The sequence below is a fragment of the Schistocerca nitens genome, chromosome 9 (genome assembly GCF_023898315.1).
Source record: "Schistocerca nitens isolate TAMUIC-IGC-003100 chromosome 9, iqSchNite1.1, whole genome shotgun sequence".
In the NCBI taxonomy this organism is placed as follows: Eukaryota; Metazoa; Arthropoda; class Insecta; order Orthoptera; family Acrididae; genus Schistocerca; species Schistocerca nitens.
In genome coordinates, this window is record NC_064622.1 from 494,233,438 (window position 1) to 494,257,441 (window position 24,004).

The following is a 24,004-nucleotide window of genomic DNA, read 5'->3' on the forward strand; positions in this document are numbered from 1 at the left end:
TGTGACTGAAATATTGATACTGGTAACACTGTACTGGGTTCAGTATGTAGGCTCTTATATTGATGATCTTGGGGTTGATTTTATTTTCAATGGGACCTCCACCTGAATGTAAGTAATGAGGTAGAGGTAAGCACTATACTTCAGTTAAAATTACTCTGTGACTGATAGATGGCAATGACGGGAAGCAGAGTTACCAGCTCCTATATAATATGCCGTGTGCTCATGTGATCAATAATTACACTCGCACTGAAAAAGAAATGTCGGCTACTTACAGAATGTTTCCAACATCATTGAAGACAGTGGGGAGGGCAGTGGTGGGGGCTGCCGGTTCTGGGGGTAAATTGCTGCATCGAGACGCCATAATTACACGTTACTGATGACTTGCAGCAATAGGATGACTATTCAGTCACACATGCCTTACAGTAACAAACTAGCTAAATAAGTAGAGAAAACTGAGATGAACGTAACTGAATTTTTGGCGAAATACTATACCACAAACAGATGCACGCCAAATATATCTGGAATATTTTAAACATAGATGCACAACAGCAACAGTTTCACGTAATAAAATTATAAACAGCCGACCAGTTGCAGTGGATAAAGAAATTCTTTACCGCGGTTTCGACAAATATAAATTTGTCATCTTCAGAAGGTAACAATTTTACATTAGTAAGGACTAATGTACCATCGCCGTTTTTACAATTGTCGGCATAGGTACATGTGTCAAAAATAAAATATAGCCCTACAATTAGGGTTTGTCACGTTAATATATTAACATTAATTTCTATAAATTCTAGGGCTATATTTTATTTTTGACACACGGATCTATGCCGACAATTGTAAAAACGGCGATGGTACATTAGTCCTTACTAATGTAAAATTGTTACCTTGTGAAGAAGACAAATTTATATTTTTCGAAACCTAGGTGAAGAATTTCTTTATCCATTGCAACTGATCGGCTGTTTATAATTTTAAAATATATCTGGAGCACTTTTACTATATTCTGTGTAGTCATTAGAACGGCTGTCAGAATTTAATGAAATAATAAGTCGTTTGGTGTTACTTTCTGCAAACATTCATTTTCTCTTGTTTTCATTACTACTTCCTTTGTATGCCTTACAACATTATGCCAATATGGTGACTAAGTTTGGTTTGTAGCATACTTTGTCAATCTTTCCATTCTGCCAGCACGCATTTTTTTGTTGTTCCCTGCAACATCACCTTTAAGTTGAGCCCATTTGAGTTTAATGGAACTAAAATGACAGTGATATGATGGCAGCCAGAGGACCTAATAGCCATATTTCTGTGCCACTTGATCTATGACATATAGAAGTAAAGGTGTTTGATTCTGAGCCCCAGGGTCCAGTATTTCACAATTTCTACAGTTGTCTGTTATGGAAATGTTCTTTTCTTTTACACACTTGATAATGTCTCATTTTCTGGAAGTTAACTGTAGGTGCCTTACTGAGGATAGTCAAATGATAACTGTTACTGAAAGTTTGCTCAAGTTTTTGATGGCTCTCTGATAGAAACAAGAGATACAGAATGATTAACAAATTACAATTCTGTATGTCTTTCACTGAGACAAAACGTCATTGCATTCTAAGACATTGATCGACAACTAAAACCATGGAATAATGATTTGCATAATTCCTCAGCTTTTTACATTCGTGCATGTAGAAATAAAATAACAAAATACTTTACTACACTGGTAAAAGTACTATACTATCTAAAATTGGAGCCATTAATTTTATAATCTCATTACTACAGGAAGATAGTTCTCTTCGAGAAAAATAAAAGCAAACTTAAGGAAAAGACAAAGTGCATTTGAACTTACAGCATTTCCATTAACAATCCAGCACTTTGTTTTTATGCTGATGTGTCACACAGACAATTACACATTTCATTTAATCTTGTTACAGTACACTCTAACGCTAACGCCAATTTAGATTGCTGATGCAACTGATGTGAAAAATTGGGTAGGAAACAGCAACACAAAACACGAATTCAGTATAGTGCACGAGCACAACTTTGACGGTGGCATACTGTGAGTGTACAAATTGTATTTACCCTACACTGTAATGAGATATGGATCTCCTCCACCATTGAAAACAATTTCGGTATGATGGCTGCATTTTGTGAATCAGATCAAATAAATACATAAAAATAAAGTCCACTGGTCATAAAGCACATTTTTCACTACAAGCTCTCCAAATTAAGTGCTGCAGGTTTCTTAATTTCAAAACATCATCATTATAAATTATGCACACTTAAGGCAAGCTATGTCAGACTATAAGCTTTTATACAAATAGTTTATTTATGATTGTATAATAATGACTATGAATCAGACAATTTTCTTTTCAAAATTTTTGTTCACAAACTATAACTTTACCAAAGACTAACTTCAGCAGCTTTTGCTTCATTTGCATACAAATACTTTTATACTCTGGTGCAATACAAAACTCCTTCCCCTTCCCTCCCACCTTGGTGGTTAGTCCCGCCTGCCCCCTTGCAGACACATCCACATCATCCAGCAAGGCTGCCAGAGAAGGCAACACAGCGAGCATGTGGAGTCCGAGAAACAGCTGTGATTGGCTGGTGCCTGGCCCCTACCACTCAATTCACAGAAACATCAATCGTAAAATACTTTCAATTGGAGTGTAATTTGTTATTTATCCTATTTGTAATCCAACAGACTTGTTTTACAACTTGATCGGATGGATAACCTTGGCTTTCCCTGTCAGTCACGCCATTAAACAGCTGGGTGGCAAAACTCCACATAAGTAACTCAGTGGTAATGGGCCTCTATGCAAATAGGGTATCAGTTGAGGAGCACAGCTTTCAACAGTTTTTGAGCCTGAAAGGCACTGTCAGTCCCAATTAATAGTGTTCCAATACTTAGGCGACAGCACGGTTTCATTGGGCCTGCCACTCCTTAATGAACAGCAAATGGATTTAACTTAACCAACAAAATGACCTTTCATGCACGATACTACTAGATAGCGAGGTGTAGCTGGGATATTCATTATTTTCGTTGCTTGAGCCCATTTCTGTTTCTTGGACATTGTTGGAGTAAATCAGTTTGGTGCACCCATTGTGGTTCGAACGTCCATTACTGCCAGCATCTCCAATGGTTAGCTCCTTCCTTCCGGGGGTTCTCCTAACAGGAGTACTAACCTGTACTGATCTTTATCAGGAGTTACATGCAAATGGGGTACAGAGTACAGGGAATGACACGTTATCCAGTCAGCCTTTATGCATCAAATGGGTGAGAAGGCATTTTCAACTTTTTGCGGCATAATTAATAGTCCCTTAAATTTCGAGCATGCAGCCAAGCAAATATCTGCGACTCAGCATCTCCATTATATGGTGAGTAGCAACTTTCCATCTCATAATATTTTTACATTCCATCCTGGATTTTCCATTATTTGGAATTTCTTCCTCTGATATTTCGGCCGCATATTGTCCGGCCATCCCCAGAGTTTTTTTTTGTTTCGTTTTAGCGCGCAAAACTGCTATGGTCATTAGCGCCCGGTCCGTGACTTAGGAAACAGTAAAAAACGAAAATGGAAACCAGCAGCGATGGGAACGAAACTCAAAAAATTGGAGAAACTTAAAGCAGAAGGAAGGCTTAAAAATCCACTGACGTCATTTCACTGGCACTAATAAACTTGAGAACGCGATCGGCCGAGCGCGTGTCATCTGCTAAAATTGACGATATATCAGGCGACAGCTGTAGACGGGCGTGTAACGGAGTAAAATAGGGGCATTCAATTAAAAGGTGTCTTACCGTCCACAGCTGAGAGCAGTGGGGACAGAGTGGGGGAGGATCGCCGCTTAAAAGATGTCGATGGCTAAAAAGACAGTGCCCTATCCGGAGTCTAGTTAAAATTACCTCCTCCCGACGACGCGTTTGGGAGGAAGAGGTCCAAGCACAAGGAAGAGCTTTCACGTGCCGCAATTTATTATGGGGAAGTGTCGACCAATGTGCGTGCCATAAAAGAACAACACGACGACATAAAACGCTCCGTAGATCGGCGAAGGGAATCGATCGAATAGCTGGCTGAAGAAGAGAGACTGCAGCCTTGGCCGCTATATCGGCCGCCTCATTTCCACAGATACCAACGTGTCCCGGGAGCCAGAGGAACGCCACCGAGATGACCCCCAAGTGGAGCAAGCGCAGGCAGTCCTGAATCCGGTGGACCAGAGGGTGGACAGGGTAGAGAGCTTGGAGACTGAGGAGAGAGCTGAGAGAATCTGAACAGATAACATACTGTATCCGCTGATGCCGGCGGATGTAGTGGACAGCCTGGAGAACAGCATAAAGCTCCGCAGTATAAACCGAACACTGGTCTGGAAGCCGAAATTGATTTGGGGTGTCGCCAACAATATAGGCACTCTCTACACCTAACAATGTTTTTGAGCCATCAGTGTAAATAAATGTGGCTTCCTTCATTTGTGCACATAGAGCAGCAAATGCCCGACGATAAACAAGTGAAGGGGTACCATCCTTGGGAAATTGACAAAGGTCATGGAGCAAGCAGATCCGGGGACGGAGCCAAGGCGGTGCTGTACCCTAAGTTGTCAAGGTTTTAGGAAAGCGGAAGGAAAGAGAATGGAGCAGTTGACGGAAGCGGACTCCGAATGGTAGTAGGGAGGAGGGGCGGCCTGCATACCCTACATCAAAGGAGGCGTCGAAAAAAATGTCATGGGCTGGATTAGCAGGCATGGACGACAGATGGCTAGCATAACAACTCAGAAGGTCTGCTCGCCGATTGGACAGCGGAGGTTCAGCAGTCTCAGCATAAAGGCTTTCCACAGGGCTGGTGTAAAAAGCTCCAGACACTAAACGTAATCCACAGTGGTGGATAGAGTCGAGACGACAAAGAATAGACGGCCGAGCAGAGGAGTAAACTATGCTTCCATAGTCCAATTTCGAGCGCACTAAGGCACGATAGAGGCGGCGAAGGACCACTCGGTCCGCTCCACAGGAGGTACCATTCAGGACACGGAGGGTGTTGAGGGATCGCAGACAGCGAGCTGAAAGATAGGAAACGTGGGAGGACCAGCACAGTTTTCTGTCAAACATAAGACCCAAGAATTTAGAGATGTCCGAAAACGGAAGATTCACAGGTCCTAGATGTAAGGAGGGTGGAAGAAACTCCTTACGTCACCAAAAATTAACACAAACGGTCTTACTGGGAGAAAAATGGAAGCCGGTTTCGATGCTCCAAGAGTGGAGGCGATCGAGACATCCTTGAAGAGGTCGTTCCAGAAGGCTGGTCCATTGAGAGCTGTAGTAGATCGCAAAATTGTCCACAAAGAGGGAGCCCGAGACATCAGGAAGGAGACAATCCATAATTGGATTTATGGCAATGGCAAACAGTACAACACTCAGCACGGAGCCCTGGGGTACCCCGTTTTCTTGGGAGAAAGTGCGGGAAAGAGTAGTGTTCACCTGCACTCTAAATGTGCACTCTGCCATAAATTCGCGAAGGAAAAGGTGCAGCCGACCTCGAAAGCCCCAAGAGAACAGTGTGCTCCAGATCAAAAAATATTGCTACTGTTTGGCATTTCCGGAGAAAATTGTTCATGATATAAGTGGAGAGAGCAACAAAATGGTCAACTGCAGAACGATGCTTTCAGAATCCACATTGGGGAGGTGTTAAAAGACTGCGGGACTCCAGCCACCAAGCTAAACGGCAATTCACCATACGCTCCAAAACCTTACTTACACTACTCGTGAGAGAAATGGGGCGATAGCTAGAGGGGAGATGTTTGTCATTTCCAGGTTTCGGAACAGGAACGACGATAGCTTCCTGCCATCGTCTGGGAAAAGTGCTGTCGGTCCAAATTCGATTATAAAGGCGAAGGAGGTAACGCAGACTATGGGTTGATAAATGCAGCAACACTTGAACGTGGATACCATCCTGTCCTGGGGTGGAGGAGCGAGAAGAAGAGAGTGCATGTTGGAGTTCCCGCATGGAGAAAACAGTATTATAGCTTTCGCGATTTTGAGAGAAGAAAGCAAGAGGTTGCACTTCCGCTGCACATTTCTTCGGGAGAAACGTTGGCGGGTAATTTGAAGAGCTCGAAATCCCAGCAAACTGTTGACCCAATGAGTTAGAAATTGCAACGGGGTCCACTAACGTATCATGCGCAACAGTGAGCCCAGAGACTGGGGAGAAACTAGGTGCGCCTAATAACCGTCGAATCTGACTCCAAACTTCCGAGGAGGGAGTGAAGGTGTTAAATGACCTAAAAAAGAATTTCCAGCTTGCCTTCTTGCTATCGTGGATGACGCGACGGCATCGCACACGGAACTGCTTATAGTGGATACAGTTGGCCAAAGTAGGATGGTGGCGGAAAATGCGAAGAGCACATCGCCGCTCACGTATTGCGTCACGGCATGCCTCATTCCACCAAGGAACTGGGGGGCGCCGGGGCAATTCGGAGGTGCGTGGTATTGAACGTTCCGCAGCTGTAAGAATAACGTCTGTAATATGTGTGACCTCATCGTCGACGCTAGGAAAGTGAGGGTCATCGAATGTCGCTAGACGAAAAAAGTGTCCAATCGGCTTGGGCAAACTTCCAGCATCGCGGGCGCATATATGGCAGTTGAGGCTGCAGCCTAAGGACACATGGCAAGTGGTCACTCGAGTGTGTATCATCAAGGGCGAACCATTCGAAGCACCGAGCTAGCGAAACAGTACCGACCGAAAGGTCCAATTGAGAGAAATTTGTCGTGGAGCAGACAAAAATGTAGGGACCCCAGTGTTGAGGCAAACTAGATCCATTTGGTGGAAGACTTCTAGCAATAGTGAGCCACGTGGACAAGGATGTGGAGATCCCCAAAGCGGGTGGTGGGCATTGAAGATAGGGGGGGGGAGGGGGGGTGGAAGCTGACCAAGAAGATGAAGTAGATCAGCTTGTGCCATTGGTGTGGACGATGGAATGTATACAGTACAAAGAGAATAGTTATATCCAGAAAGGGAAAGACGGACAGTGATAGCTTGGAAGGAAGTGTTTAAGGGGATTTGGTGATAATGCAGGGTATCATGGAGAAGAATCATGAGTCCTCCATGGGCAGAAGTGCCTTCAACAGAGGGGAGATCAAATCGGACGGACTAAAAATGGGGGAGAACAAAGCGGTCATGGGGACACAGCTTTGTTTCCTGAAGACAGAAGATGACCGGCGAGTAGGATCGTAAGAGGATCGACATTTCATCCCGATTGGCTCGAATGCCGCGGATATTCCAGTGGATAATGGACATAAGGTGAAAAGAAAATGGAGGAATGTGACCAAGGTTGCTGTCAACTCAACGACTGCTCAGAGCTTGCGACCAACAGCATGGAATGGCATTCAGCCGAAAGCAGAAGATCCTGATCCATAGGTTGTTCAGGAGCAGCTCCTGCCACCAGCGATCGGCTGGTTGATCGGCCGCCAGCAGTGCGCCTCGGCGACACAGAAGACTGCCGAGAGCAATTTCCGCCAGGTGGTGCTGTAGATGAAACACGCCTTGGCGGAGAAGGAGATGAACTGGGTTTCTTATTAGCCTTCTTGGAAACATGATGTTTACATTAAGGAGGAACTGATGGTTGTGAAGTTGGGGTACGTAAAAAATCTTCAAGAGTATGCTCTTTTTTCGAAGTCTTGGTGTCCGACTTTTGGGCTCGAGATTTAGCAGAACCCGATGAAGGGTGAGCCATAGAGTGGGCAGGCGAAAGTGGTGAGGTTGAACGGGCGATCTTTGCGCTGGCCGATCTGACGACCGAGGCACTAAAGGTGAGGTCGGAAGTCTGCGTGGCCGCCTCCTTTGTTGGCCGAGGAGAAGCAAGGACAGTGCTGTATTTTCCTGTCTGAGGCACGGTGGGCTGTCGACTGGCGAATAATTTTCGAGCAGCAAAGGTCGACACCTTTTCTTTCACTCTGATTTCCTGGATGAGTTTTCGTCTTTAAAAATGGGGTAATCGAGAGGAAGCAGCGTTGTCACCCATACAGTTGATGCAACGAGGGGATGGAGGTGGACAAGCACCCTCATGGGCATCCTTGCCACACGTAACACACTAGGCCGGATTGGAACAGGACTGGCTGGTGTGATTGAACCGCTGACACCGATAGCAACGAGTAGGGTTTGGGACGTAAGGGTGAATGGAAATTATCTCATAGCCTGCTTTGATTTTCGATGGGATATGAACTTTGTCAAATGTCAAGAAGACAGTGCGGGTTGGAATGATGTTCGTATCAACCCTATTCATAACTCTTATGAACAGCCGTTACGCCCTGGTCAGACAGGTAGTGCTGAATTTCCTCGTCAGACAATCCGTCGAGGGAGCGTGTATAAATGACTCCACGTGAGGAATTTAAAGTGCGGTGCGCTTCAACCCGGACAGGGAAGGTGTGGAGCAGTGAAGTACGCAGCAATTTTTGTGCCTGGAGGGCACTGACTGTTTCTAACAACAAGGTGCCATTCCGTAATCTGGAACAAAACTTTACAGGACCTGCAATTGCGTCGACACCTTTCTGAATAATGAAAGGGTTGACCGTGGAGAAGTCTTGACTTTCGTCTGACCGAGAAACAACAAGGAACTGTGGCAATGATGGAAGAACTGTCTGTGGCTGAGACTCAGTGAACTTACGCTTGTGAGCAGACATAGTGGAAGATGATGAAACCATTGCGGAAGAGTCCCCCATGTTTACCGGCGTATCCGATGGTGCGCTCCTCCCTTGTGGGGGCCCCTCTCTGAGGGCACTCCCCGCCTTAGGTGATTGTTCACACCTCAGGTCACACTTCCCGACAAACGGACGGAGGGACCAATCGGCACTTTCGGAAGGTATCAGCTCAGGTAATCATCCCTCCCTGAGCCTGGCCGTTACCAGGGGGTACGTACGTGTCCTACCTGTCTACCCGGGGCGGGGAATTACGTGTTACCCGTCACCGGCTACGCACGAAAATGCGTGGGTCGGCCCTCAGATGCGCACAGGGAGGAAGGGAAAAACAAAGAAAGGGAAAGGAAAGAAGAGAGGTATCAAACGCCGCAGCGGAGAAAAGGGTAAAGAGAAGAGGTAAGGAAAAGAGAAGGACAAAGGAAGGATAAAGACATACAAGCAGAGAAGGCGAAGAATGCGTTACATTTACAAGCGTCCGTCTCCGGACATAGGCACAAACCATACTCCCAGAGGGGGAGAAGGGGAAGGAAAGAGCCAGAGGTGAGGGGAGGGGGGGCGAAGATGGGGGATAGGGAAGGATGCGGAAAAGGAAGGTATGCAGCCCGGAAAGGAAGGAGGGCCACATTAGCTCGGGGTCCCGTGCTCGCTACGCACGTATCCACAAAAGAGTTGTGGACCCCCTGGGGGGGGGGGGGGCATCCCCAGAGTGAGTCGCAAGACTGACAAGGTGCCAATGTGGCCTTATATGCCGCCTTTACGAAGGTACAGATAAGAAGAGATGTGAAAAGGAAGACCTAAAATTCCAAATCAGAGGAACCAACAAGTAAAGAAATGAAAGGCAGACTACACTTAAAGGCAGTGTGTTGCAGCATCTTAAGTGAACAAGAAGGGCCTAGTAGTGAAAATACAGACTGTTATGGGGAAGGGGAAGCAATGCCAGTACTGGCTGGTGACCAAATGCACACCAATTATTTGCTCAAAAGCCGTAAGACGGAGGGGGAAGAACACAAAGATAGACATGGAGCAAGGAAAAGTAGTGCAAAGGCTGGTGCCCTAAAGAACTAAGTCCCTGAGGGGGATGGTGTGACATTGTTGTGCAAGACATGCGAGACACTGGCTCATTCTTTACATTCTACATCCATATCATACCATAAACTACAGTTAATTTTCAATTGTAAATAATATTAGATGTATCACATTACTGAAGACATTTTATAGAATGTGACTGCTCAACATATTACTCTTCTCTTCTGTGAAAATGAAACTGTTAGGTGATTCACCAGAGTTGTGCCAAATATTTAATAATCAAAGTCCAGGACAGAGTAATAATAATATTATGAAAAGGATAGATTGCTACTAACCATATACAGGAGATAATGAGTTGCAAGCAAGCACAATGAAAAGACTGCTATACATTTTAGGTTTCTGCCAAAAGGCATTCTTCTGAAGTAGGAAACACACATTCAAGCAAGCACAACTCTCGCTCACATAACCACAATCTCTGGTCACAGCAAAAGCTAAAATGTATAGCAGTCTTTTTTGTTGTGCCATGATCTGTGACTCAACATTTTTTTCCATATGGTAAGGAGCAATCTATACTTTTGATAATATTTTTGATGTTTAGTAATCCCTTCTCAGCAGCAGCAAATTAAAATGTTATTGGTACAGGTCAATATGCAGATCTTTAAAATTGGTGTTCAAAGATGACTACAATGTATACAACTACAGGAAATAAGCAACCATGAACCTGAATCACTTATTCATCACTAAAGAGTAAGGACTCCCACGGGCATGATGAAAATTCAACTAGGATTATGAAGATCACTGCACTTTACATCAGTTCTGTACTGTCACTAGTGCAATGTATCTTTGTCAGTTTCTCGAAAGATTGAAATACAAATTAGTGAACCCACTTTACAAAAAGAGAGAAAATATACTGTAAGGAAATTACCAGTATATTTCCTTGGTATCAGTTTTAAAAAGAAAGCAATGTGTATGATAGTAGTGGCATATCTAAGTACACACAATTTACTGTCAAGACTTCCCAGTTTGGCTTCAAACCTGCCCAACAGCTGAACGCATTAATGTGGCATTTATGGGATTCAGGGAGGTGAGCCTGCCTTGGACCAAAGCCACCTTTTAGATCAAGATGAAGTCTGGTAAGACCCCGGTCAGCTTGGATGTCGTTTTTAGAGTGTTTCCCACATACAACTAGGTAAATACTTGGCTGGTACCCATATACCACCTCAGGTAAACATCTGGAAAACATTCTCACACTTAAACACGAGATTTGTTCTAGATGCAGACAGATGGGGTATACAAATTCTGTCCCAGGGAGCAGTTGTGTCAGAAAGGGTAACTGGCCATCAACTGTCACTAACATTGCCATATAACAATGCTGACCCTGTAGAGAAATGAGAAAAGGCAAGTATGAAGAGGAAGAGAAGGAAGAACTCAGCTTGTCTTTAGGCAGGGCTAAAGGACAGGCTGAGTATAGCAGGTAATTTCTTTGATTTAAAAATAGTGCGGATCATACAATAATTTTGCGAAGGTTTGAACATTATGGGATTAGGGCAAAAGCTTAACAATGATTCACTTGATATCTGAGAAGTGGGAAGATGAATGTTTTACTAAAAAAAAGGAGGAAGAGGGCTGAATCTGACTGGAGACATAAAAAGCAGGGATGGTAGAGAGAGGATAGGACGGCAGCGGTCACCACGCAGATCTGTTCTGGCTCCACTGCTTTTTTTTTTTGTTATACAGGGTGACCAAAAAGGTCAGTTAACATTTAAACATACACTAGTTCACAGAATAATGGAGGCAGAGAGGTAAAACTTGACACACATGACTGAAATTACATAGGTTTTATTGAAACCAGAAATGAGTGCAAAAACTGGCCAACAGATAGTGCTGGACAGCAACACGTCATTGGTGCCACATGAGAATTGTGTATAAAATGGGCTTTAATGAGAGAGGGAATAAGATGCACCAAAACTCGCAGCATATTGACTTCACCAGAAAAAGACACTGTTAGTGAACATTTACAATCAGACTGGAGCGTCCACTACCGCAGCTTTATGATCCTATCATCATAAGAAGATTAGACAAATGGGTAAAGGTCGCTGTGGAGAAAATGATCACGAAGTTCGAGGGCACAGGGCCACTTAGACCAGGTGGTGGTTAGGGAAGTGAGAGCGCTCCCACTCCCTCATCATCTCGGCAGTGATAGCTTGCGGTATAATGAGGCAGTCTGAAGTTATGTTGTGCACCGGAGTGCAACCAATGCACTGTTTTCAGATCAATGATCACAGTCAGGTCTAGCATAACCTTGGATGTGAACAAACACATTTACTTATGACAGAGTGCTTAAACGGGAGAGTAGCTCTTTTTAAATTGATGATAAATTATCACAACGGATGGGTTAGAAGGTTCAAAGTGTAGATTACATACACCAACATCAATTTACAACATTTTACTGCAGAATGCCAATAGGTTTATGGTATGCTATGGTATCTTGAGACAGCAAGAAGTGAAGGCGCATAAATTAAACGAAGTGCTATTAAGTGATGTGACTGCAGCTGGGAGCAGAGAAGTAAATATCTGAATAGCCTTTCTCAACATTTTCACTGTGTAAATATACTTCCGTCTCTAGGGCAGGACATTCACATTTCCTCAGCACAAATTTCGATGACTTTACAAGTCTGCAGCTACAATTATGTCGTCGTTTTGATCTATGAGTACATAATTGGGCGAGAAAATTTTTTTTGCACTGAAGAGAATGAAATTTACCCACAGAAGCTCACTGACAGCCTTCAACTGCAGAGCTTATCTTTGAATTAGCAATGGTAAGAAACTGGTACCAGAAACTGGTGATTTAGTGGATTGCAAACTAAGTAATATTCTGTGTAATGTTTAAATAAAATGGCAACAAAATATAAGTTTGTCAATTAAAATTTTGCCCTACAGTAGCATTCACCATAAAGCTGCATCAGTTGCAATACATACTATGTTTCGTACTGAACTGCCCCATATTTTGTGCTTCATTAAAATATTAAGATGTGCTTCATTTTATTGTCATTTATTATTAACACAACAGTCTTAGCAAAATAAATCTGTGACATTGCACCACCTGTTCCCAACATTGTCTCTCGACAACACACACTATTGATGAATGATAGCCTACAATTTGAGCACTTGTTACAAAGAATACTGTGTTTGCTAAAAAATCAATTGTTATGCTAGTTATTGTTTTTGTGTCATACGAAGTGTCATTTCTTGGTCTTCTGTGCACTTTTTTTGGTTTCAATCAAACCCATATCGTTTCAAGCACATGTATCAATTTTTTCCTCCCTACCCACATTATTCCACGAAGTATTGATTTTCAAATGTTATTGGATTTTTTGATCCCCCTGTATGTCAATGATTTGACACAAAAATTGTTCTGTTTACAAATGACAATTGTTATTGTGAAAGATGTGGAATGTAATAGAAATGGTGCAGGTAATATGATAGATTGTGCAGTCAAATTAAACAGGATTGCATAGAGCCCAACGACCTGTTTCACTCCATCTGTAAAGTGTCAGTGCAATGGTAGAATGTACACATGGAAAATAAGTCTTCTAACATGTAAGAAAAAACTATGCTGTAAGTTTCAGCTTCCTCTGGGGAAATTAAAAATTTTGGAAATGAACATTTGCAAATGATGTGGAAAAGAAACTTCACATCATTTGCAAATGTTCATTTCCAAAATTTTTTAACTTTCCCCACAGGAAGCTGAAACTTTGTTGGTGGAGTTTTATTTGAAAATTCAGACTAGTGTTCAATTAAACACTAATTTTAAAGATAAAATTTGTTGCTTAAAAATTACATTTCTCTCTCACATTCACAACACTGTTTTGGAACACAAATAATATCAGCATACATAAAATTAAAAACAGTATTCATCATTGTAATGAAAGACTACTCTGGTGTCGTCATAATATACCGCTAATACATCTCTCTGTCTAGCTTTATTGCTCACCAGTATATCTTCCAACAGCTGAAACTATGGCAATTTGACCTCCTGGCACCTTTGCTCCATACTGATACCCTAGCTCAGCTCCAAGTGCCACATTTTTCGTAACTGATTGTAAATAGTGACCAATGATAAGACCTGTAAGAACACCTTACTTGAAAACTATGATATATACAAATATAAAGTTCACAACATGTTCACAGTACATTGAAGCCCAATGGAAAAATTTAATAATAGTTGAATTTTCTCTACCACTGTCAGCCTTTATAGAAATAATAAATCAAATCTGTCCACAAAATAGAATAGAAAGTAAGAACTGAATAATAAAGAAATGACATTTAAAGCTAGGTAGACATAAATTAGGAGGTTGCAATTACCAAAACAACAGGATCACAAAGTGACAAAGCCACCTTTTTTATGATGTTTGGTCTTGTTGACCAGTTTTTCAATTAAGACTTGCAATACACACTCAGATTATATTAGTTGGGACACTGATATTACCAAACACATGCTTACCCGATTCATTGATGATATCTAGATTTCCGAAGGTCAATGATGCAGTGTAGTCATCTCCCTTGTAATCAGTCGTTAGCTGGACTCCAGTGAATACCTTACTCTGTATCTGAGCTGCAAACTTTGTCCTTGTTCTTGTTCCAAATTGATGAATGATATTTGCATTTAGATTTCCTTCAGGATCTATATCGCCGAGAAGTACAGGAAATGCTTCTGTTGGAGACATCTGTTTAGTTCCCACATATGTTGCACCAAATCGGTAACCTGATGGTGCAATGGCACTCAGGTTTATTGTGTGAGATACCTGAAAGTAATTGCTAAGCCCTTTGTTCACAATCAGCCTTGCACCCTCAAATACGGCAGGAAATACATCTGAAAAAAGAAAAAGATTGGATTAATAAACTTAGATGGAATGTGTGTGTGTGTGTGTGTGTGTGTGTGTGTGTGTGTGTGTGTGTGTGTGTGCGCGCGCGCGCGCGCGCGCGCGCGAAAATGGGGGGTAGGGGGAAGATGTTTCCAGGCCAGACTTTCTGGTGAGTACTCAATTCTGGGAGGCAAAATGAGTATTGACATCAAACACAAATTACTTAGGTTTTGGAACTAACAGTTCTTTCATCAGGGAGTCGAGAGATGAACAGGATGGGGAAGGTTAAAAGAGTGAGAGGGATCCCCCTGTAGTCAGGATGAGGGTAGACAAAAGAAGAGATATGAGAGAGAGAGAGAGAGAGAGAGAGAGAGAGAGAGAGAGAGAGATTAGGGGCAAGAGAAATGAAAAGTGCAGTTATGAAACTGGACAAAAAAAACGAAGAGGGAGGGTAGATGTGTTATCAGATTAAGTTGAATAATATTTTGGGATGCTAAGATGTATTGGATGGTTAGTGGCACTCCAGATTTCAGGGAAATTTGTAATGGGTGGTAGTATCCAAATAGTCTGAAGTATAGCAAGCACTCAGGTCCATTGGGTCGTGCTGTACTGCAGGTTTGGCAGCTGGGTATTGGTTGCCCCTAGGTGGTTAGTTCTATGCCCATACAAGGCACCCATTTTAGAGGTAGTCATCTATATTAATAATAAAAGTTCTGCAAAACCATCATACGCTTGAACACACTAATATCCGAAAATTATAAACAGATTTTCATGGAGGTTTTCACAGGTAACTCTGCCTGTTACATTTTGACAACTAAACTGCTGAACTGAATTCGATGAAATTTCGTACAGAGATAGCTTGAAACTTGAGGAAGAAGATAAGCAACTTTAGAAAGCAAAAATCGATTCCTAAGGCCCTCCGCACAATGAGTGACTCAAATGAAACTCGTGGCCGAAGCGTGTTGGTATCCTGTCGACTGTTAATCACTTCCTGTGGAGTTGAATAGTGCTCCACAGACAGTGTGATTGCAGAGTGGCACACCAGTCAATCGCCTGCAACCAGATGCCAGCAACTTGGCATCCAGATTGCCAAACAATCTGAGACATGTTGTGCCTCTGTACTTGTTTAATTTGAAGATGAACAAGTGAGTTGGTTGGTTGGTTGGTTGGTTTAAAGAAAAGGGGGGAAGGGACCAAACTGCAATATCACCAGTCCTTGTTCCCGGTAAAATAATTACACGAGGGAAAGAAGAAAAGAAAGGAGACACACAGCACAATAACAGGAGAATGGAAGAACCAGAAGAATGACAGGACAACCAACACTATTATGGACAAAACAGGAAAAGAAAACCGCAGAGAGAAGAAAGAAACAGGCAGAAAGGATAAGACCAAGAGAGTAGATGACCATGGCTGGCCGACCGCGACAATAAAAAGGAAAAGCCAGCCACTCTGCGACACATTAAAACATCCAGTCTAAAAGCATTAAAGTTGCAAACAAAAAGCAACAAAGAACATGCGCAAAAACTTATATACAATGATAAAACCCACCATCACGTACAAAATGTATAACTAAATTAGCCAATGTGGCATTGTCAGCTAAAATTAATGACAATGAGTGCGGTAACTGAAGAGTCTGTCGCAGGACAGCCAAAGGAGGACAGCTCACCCAAGATACGGGCCATATCAGCCGAGCGCTGCACCGACACTGAGGTGGGTCATCACAGCGCAGGAGGTAGTGCTGTGTCACCCAAGCGTGGCCAATGCGGAGCCGACAGAGAACCACAGAGTCCCCGCGAGACGCCTGTGTGGAGGTCTTCCACACATTTGTAGTCTCCTTAGTGGTAAGCAGGCTGCTGTGCATACTGAGGTTATGCCAATCCGTCTCCCAAAGCCGCAAAACCTTGTGGCGTAGTAGTGAACGCAGGTCATCTGCAGAGAAGCCGATCTCCATAAGCAGTTTCTGCGTACCCTGTTTGTCCAGCCTGTCGCCAAGTTCGTCGCCTGGGATTCCGACGTGACCTGGGATCCAAGCAAACACCACTGAATGACTGGACCGTTCCAGAGCATAGATGGACTCCTGGATGGTCGCTACCAAAGGATGATGAGGGTAGCACAGGTTGATAGCTTGTAGGCTGCTCAAGGATACAGTACACAGAAGAAACGCCTCCCCAGGGCATGAACGGATGTTCCCCAGAGCACGAGATATAGCTACCAGCTGGGCAGTGACAACGCTGCAGCCATCGGGTAAGGAATACTGTTCAATATGTCCTCCATGGACATATGCAAAGCCGACGTGATCATCAGCCATCGAGCTGTCTGTGTAAACCACTTCATGGCATTGGTACATGTCAAGGATCGAGAGGAAATGGCAGCGGAGAGCTATGGGGTCAACTGAGTCCATAGGGCCATGTGGAAGGTCCAGGCGAAGCCGCAGCCTAGGTGTACACCATGGAGGTGTACGTGAATGGACCTCAAGTATAGGTGGTAAAGGCAAGGACTCCAGTTCGGAAAGAAGGGATCTGGTACGAACTGCAATTGTAAGCCCTGACCTGGGCTGCCGATGCGGGAGATGAGCCGCCATGGGTGAGAAAAGGAGACGGTAATTCAGATGCACAGGAGAACTAAAATGTGTGCAACGTAACTGGCCGGAAGTTGTGCATGCCTAACCTGCAATGGAGGGACTTCGGCCTCCAGCAGGACACTGGTCACCAGACTCGTCCTCAGAGCTCCTGTCGCTAGGAGAAAGCCACAGTGGTGCACTGGGTCGAGTAAATGCAACATTGAGGGTGCCGCCAAACCATAAATCAGACTCCCATAGTGAAGGCGGGATTGAACAAGGGCTCTGTAGAGGTGCAACAGTGTAGAGCGATCTGCACCCCAGCTGGTGTTGCTCAGGCAGCAGAGGGCATTGAGGTGCTGCCAGCACTTCTGCTTAAGCTGACGAAGGTGAGGAAGCCAGGTCAATCGGGCATCGAAAACCAGTCTTAAGAATCTATATGTCTACGCTACAGTGAATGGATCATCATTAAAGTAAAGTTCTGCTTCCGGATGAATGGTATGATGCCAACGGAAGTGCATAACACACAACTTTGCGGCCAAAAACTGGACACCATGGGCTAGAGCCCACGACTGTGCCTTGTGGATGGCTCCCTGTAGGCACCGCACAGCAACACCAGTACTGGTGGAGCAGTACGAAATACAGAAGTCGTCTGCATACAGAGAAGGTGAGACAGATGGCCCTACAGCTGCTGCTAGACCATTAACAGCCACTAAAAATAGAGATACACTCAATATAGAGCCCTGTGGGACCTCATTCTCCTGGATATGGAGGCCAACTATGGGAGGCACTAACTTGGACATGGAAAGTACGAAGCGACAGGAAATTTTGGGTAAAAATCGGGAGCGTGCCTCTGAGACCTCACTCGTATAACGTGGTATGGATATGATGTCGCCAGGTCATGTCATACGCTTTTTGTAAATAAAAGAAGACAGCAACCAGGTGTTGGCATCCGGAAAAGGCGCCCTAAAGAGCAAGGGATCGCATCTTCTGCCGCAGAAAGGATTGTTGTAGTCACCTGCTAACCATCACATTGATGTTCTCGTGTGGGGGAGATTCAATGGTGACAGCAGATGTGAAAGTTTCCCAGACCGCCTTGTTTAAAGACCATCTGTGCAGGCATCCATGTGTCTGACGTCGGGGCAGTGACAGGAAGAGTGGGAGTGGTCACTACCACACAGGTTATCATGTGCTCTCCAGTGGACAGATGGGAGAAGTCCTGGGCAGAAATTGATAAAACAATGGCTGAGCAACTACTATGAGGCACACTGAGATATGTGGCGGCCCCAGTATTTGGGAGGCAGAGGTCGCACTGAGACAGTAAAGTTTCAACATTTCTGCATCGGCCAGTAAGCACAGTGCCACCTCACAAGAGGTTATGGGCGTTAAAATCTCCCAAAAGTAGGAAAGGTTTAGGGAGTTGATTAATCAGTGCAGCTAATACACTCAGGGGTACTGCGCCATCTGGAGGAAGATATACATTGCAGAGAGTTATTTCCTGTGTTGTCCTTACCCTGACAGCCACAGCTTCAAGAGGGGTTTGAAGGGGCACAGTTTCACTACAGAGAGTTTAGGACGTAAATGCAAACTCCACCTCACACTATTACAGTTGCTACGGTTCCTGTAACATCCCTTATAGCTGTGGAGGGGAGGGGTCCCCATTGCCGGGAACTAGGTTTCCTGGAGGGCAATGCAGAAAGCAGGTTAAAGCTTAAAAGTTGCTGTAGCTCAGCCAGGCAGTAAAAAAAACTGTTGCAATTTCACTGGAGGATGACATGATTGTAAGGCTGGGAAGGCATAAATGCTCAAGGAGGCAGTTTACGCCTCAGGGTCACCTGCTGCCACAAACTTAGTTCCTGAACAGTCTGTATCCATTGTGTCTGAGGGTGTGGTGAGATCTAGGTCCTCAGCAAACACCAGAATCTCCACCTCATCCTCAGACGCAGAGCTTGTAGGTAGCGGTGGTGTGGGTGCCACCGCAATTCCCTTGGTCTTGGGGATCTTCTTTTTGGATTTCTCTCGCTGCTCCTTGAGTTTCCCTGGCTGTGAGGACTTCACTGATTCAGCCTCTGGGACTGAGGATGAGTACAAACCCTACGACCAGCTGCTTTTGGGCTCTTCAGCCACTGGCGTGTGTCGTCTTTCCCACTAGCAGAAACCTGGGAAGAGAGTGACCCAAGGGACCCTTTCCTAGAGAGAGGTGCCGAAGAAGACTTATGCTTCTCCAGCGCAGAAGTGGGGACTGATATTCCCCATGATTGTGGGAGTGTAGCTCCCGAAGTAGGTGGTGCAGGAGCAACAGGGAGTGAAGTGGCCCCACCATCAAGGGGGCAGGTATAGTCTTCTGGCTCTGAGAAGTGACTGGGGTTGAAGGAACTAATGGGGCTAGAACTGTTGTAGTGGCGGCGTAATACGATGTCATATGTACAGGATGTAGGCATTCAAATTTTCTCTTAGCCTCAGTGTAGGTCAGTCGGTCCAAGGTCTTGTACTCCATGATTTTCGTTTTTTTTTCTGGAGCATCCTGCATGCAGGTGAGCAAGGCGAATGGTGTTCTCTGCAGGTGACACAGATGGGAGGCAGGGCACATGGAGTATTGGGATGCGATGGGCATCCACAATCTCGACATGCGACACTGTAAGTACAGCGGGAAGACATATGGCCGAATTTCCAGCATTTAAAGCACCACATTGGGGGAGGGATATAGGGCTTTACATCACAGTGGTAGCCCATCACCTTGACCTTAATGTATCACCCTCGAATGCCAAGATGAACTCACAGGTGGTAACCTGATTATCGCTCAGGCCCCGGTGGACATGCCGAACGACACCTCACTGCTCTAAACTGGCATGCAGCTCATCATCAGACTGAAAAAAAGATCCCTGTGAAATATGATACCATTGACCACCTTTAAGCTCTTATGGGGCGTGGTGGTTATAGAAACATCCCAAGCTTGTCATACGCGAATAACACCCATGACTGGGCAGAGAATGCTGTTTTGATCAAGACTGACCCTGACTGTCGTCTAAATGCTAAACAAAAAACTGAGGCTTCATCGTCATGAAGGATTCCCCCGTCAGCTCTTGAACGTGCAAGGTACCGGGGGCAAATAAGAACCGCTGCCATCCTTAGCCTGACGTTCCTCCCATGGTGTGGCCAGATGGGGGGGGGGGGGGGGGGAAGGGGACGATTTGGAGTCGTACTTCTCTGCGTTGAATTGAGCCTATGAACGCTTAGAGACTGCTGGTGATTGACCACCAGCAAGAGATGATGTGCTATGCTTCATCCCGTGTCATGCGCCCTGATGCCACCCAGCCGCAGCAAAGGCCACCTGGCAGGATGGCCATTGTCGGGAGTCCTGATGCCCCAGGCTGACGGGCATCTACTCCTTGGCATATGTGGGGAGTTAACGGCGCATGCATCAGCCGAGCGATCCCTGTGTGGTCAGGGGGCTACAACCAACAGGGTACATTTCGGCTCCACCACAACGGACTGTCTACCATGCTGGATATCAGGTGCAACCAAGCAAACAAGTCCATTATCATTGTCAGCATAGAAAACGATACTGCACAATTGAAGGAGAAATACGCACCCAGGAGGGTGACCTCGCCCAAAAGTTAAAGAATGAGCAGAAGTGCAGACCCATGTTGATGAAGGATGCAATAGGTGCCGGCCGAAGTGGCCGTGCGGTTAAAGGCGCTGCAGTCTGGAACCGCAAGACCGCTACGGTCGCAGGTTCGAATCCTGCCTCGGGCATGGAGGTTTGTGATGTCCTTAGGTTAGTTAGGTTTAACTAGTTCTAAGTTCTAGGGGACTAATGACCTCAGCAGTTGAGTCCCATAGTGCTCAGAGCCATTTGAACCATTTGATGCAATAGGTCTCAACACATGATGGACACGATGCACCATGTAGGCGCCCTTCCCCACTTGGCCCGCTCTTCAGGAAAATTTTGAAAAACGGAGGTCAAACTCTACAGGGGACTATCACAAAGGCTGAAATGTGTGAGACTCCTTTTCTCGCCTCTTACGACAGGCAGGAATACCTCGGGCCTATTCTAACCCCCGGACCTGCAGGGGGTTGTGCAAGTGAGTTGTGAACATTAGCTTTGTATGAGATGCTGAAAAACATGTTTTACACAACTACAAGCTCCCAGGCTATGCCAGGGTGGCTTTGACAGAGACAATTTGGTGTGAAGAAAAGGTCATACATGTAGTAGTGCATCATACAACTATTGTTTAAAATAAAATTACTGCTACATCAATAGAAGCAAATGTGCAAAAAAAATTGTGAATTATGCCAGGAGTATTCTTTTGTGTGACTAACGTGCTGTGTAGAAATTAGATCGTCAAGTGGAAACGAACACTAAAAATGGCGGGAAAATGACAGAAAAGCCACAAATCTCTGATGTGTACAAACAAAAGATTTAGTGAACACAAACCACTATCACCACATTTCTGTGTACATAATCATTTGGGTTTTCAAAATAGAAATAATGCTGTGTTACAGTGGAATAAATCAACTGTGCCTAATCACTATAGCACTATTTAGTTGTCCTACAAAAAGCTATGAATTTTGAATCTGTCTGTTCCAACTCCTTCGCTGCTACAACAGATTGCAGTTTGTCTCTTTGAAGGTACAGATGAATCCGGATTTTTCTTCTTTTCTCATTTGAGTACAATAGCAAGAGAATCATGTCTTCCTTTGAGCTCAAATTTGCACTTGACATGCTAAGTGTAAACAGAAGTTGCTCAGGTGTGAGAAACAATGTCTTCTCTTCTCCACACTCATGCATGATTGCCATTTCTAATTTCACAGTTGTGCCACATGTGGAACTGCACTGCCAGCTAGTCGGCAACCATTAGCCGATTTAGATCGCCGCCTGAGAGTGTGAAGTAGAGGATGGAACATCTTTGCTTTTGTCAGTGAACAAACATTATTTTAAAAAAATTATTAAAATTTATCGCATAATGTCCACATTCTATGATGGATAGTTACTTCAGCAACATGAGGCATACTTGTGCACTCCTGCCCATGCCCTGCGCACACTGTGCGGCAGCAACACTGTGCGTACTGCCCTTTATGCATTGGGGCAGCGGAGTGGCGAGGGAGGGAGCGCAAGAGGCAGACATCTGAGGGCAGCTGACATTATTACATGGGCAACACATTACTCACCATCACCTATCACTGATACGTGAGTGCAGCTACATATAACAGCATTAGTATCTATATAAACACTGTTATACAGAAAAGTTAGTTGATAAACAATATATGTTGCTTCACAAGTTGCTCTGCCTTTGATATTTTAAGATTTACAATGCTAGGGCTGGAGTAGATGGTAGTGTGTGGGTGCACAGGGAAGGCTGTACTTTGAGGACAGCTGCATGGGAGACATGGGGGTTAATTCCAAGTGTTTTGGAAGGAAGGAAAGAAAGTAGGAAGGAAGGACGATTATGGTCTAACATACTGTCAACAACAAGGTCATTAGAGGTGGAGCGCAAAAGATGGATGTGGAAGGAAGATCGCCATTCCCTGGAACAATTTACGGAAATCTTGGGAAACCTAAATATGGATGCCAAATGCACATCTGAACAGTTGTGCTCCCGAAAGCAAGTCCAGTGTGTTCACCACTGCACCACCTTGCCAGGCAAGTGTTTCAGAAGTGGGATATTTATTGGTAGAAGGGTAAGAGAAGGCTACAGACCAGGAAATTTGTTTGTAAAATAAGATCTATGGGACAGCTGTGGAAAAGGAAAGCCCAGTAGAGATTGTCGGTGCAGGTGTCGAGGAATTCAGTGATGGAATGAGTACATTTGGGCACTGTTACCAGCTTTCGACTGCAAAATTCAAACAGATGCACTCAGAAATAATAGTGATCTACAGAGCCAAGATGATGCTGATGCACTGCCACAGAGAAATATACAAAAACTGGGTTACACAATCAGTCGAGGTAGACACACGAAGCAGCTATACTGAGCCCAATGAAACTGCCATTGACTCTACTTTAGCCGGTACGAAATGGTCACTTGATGTATAAGGGTTGGTAAAATGGGCCCACATCCCGCTAGCACTCAAATTAAATCTGACATCTTTTATTATGTTCTAAACTTGTTTAGTACTCTCTGGAGAATGCAATATCACAAATCATATGACTGGGAAGTAAATTAAAGTCCAAATAACTCAAAAAAGTTTAAAGAGGGGGGGGGGGGTATCTTTCGTCCCAACTTATCTTGATATATTTCAGCCTGTTTTTCTGCTAGAGCTACGGAGTAAAATTGGCAATAAACTTCACAGTTTAACTGGGTATTACAAGGCAGTGGAGATCACGGTAGTAAAGCTGTTGCACAACAGCTGCAGTGCACATTGTAAGACTAGCCTGCAGTTTTTTTACACCACTGTCACATTACTTACATTTTGATGAAATTCGCAGTAGTCTGACATTTTGGAATGAATTCATTGGGTCAAATGAAGTGTGTAATTCCACCCCTCTGCTTTGACCAGTGATGTAATGGTGGTGTGGTGTGTGACATCACTATGGTGCAGTGTTTTTCAGATCTGTAATTCCAACTCATGTTAGAGAGAATTATCAGTACGTCTTTTTATTGTGTAATGGTGCTTAAGCACTAATTTAATTTCTGTCTAAGTTATAGTGTACTTTGTTAGCACAGTTTACAGTTAATGTGGAACATTAGAGCATATGTGAAAAATTGTATACCTAAAGGTGTTGGGACAGTCCATGGTAGGTTAACCACTGCTGGTCGTTCCTTTTAAAGTGAGAAAACCAGCATCCTCATCACCATGGTGACCACACCCAATTGCAGCCACTAGTGTGTTTCTATACAACAGGTTCTCAAGCCTGATAAGGGTTTCCTTATATGGGATCTTAAG

The 24,004-nt window shown here is 44.3% G+C and overlaps 1 protein-coding gene across 1 annotated transcript in view; it reads right to left on the minus strand.

Annotated features, from left to right (window-relative positions):
• The window catches only part of LOC126203858 (mitochondrial import receptor subunit TOM40 homolog 1-like), a 48,874-nt gene that overhangs the window by 23,232 nt on the left and 1,638 nt on the right, over nucleotides 1-24,004 (minus strand). Inside the window, exons 2-3 of the mRNA XM_049938234.1 lie at nucleotides 14,202-14,570; nucleotides 13,692-13,823 (exon numbers count right to left, since the gene is read on the minus strand). Of these exons, the coding sequence (XP_049794191.1) occupies nucleotides 13,692-13,823; nucleotides 14,202-14,570 (501 nt within the window). The remainder of the gene's footprint in view (nucleotides 1-13,691; nucleotides 13,824-14,201; nucleotides 14,571-24,004) is intronic.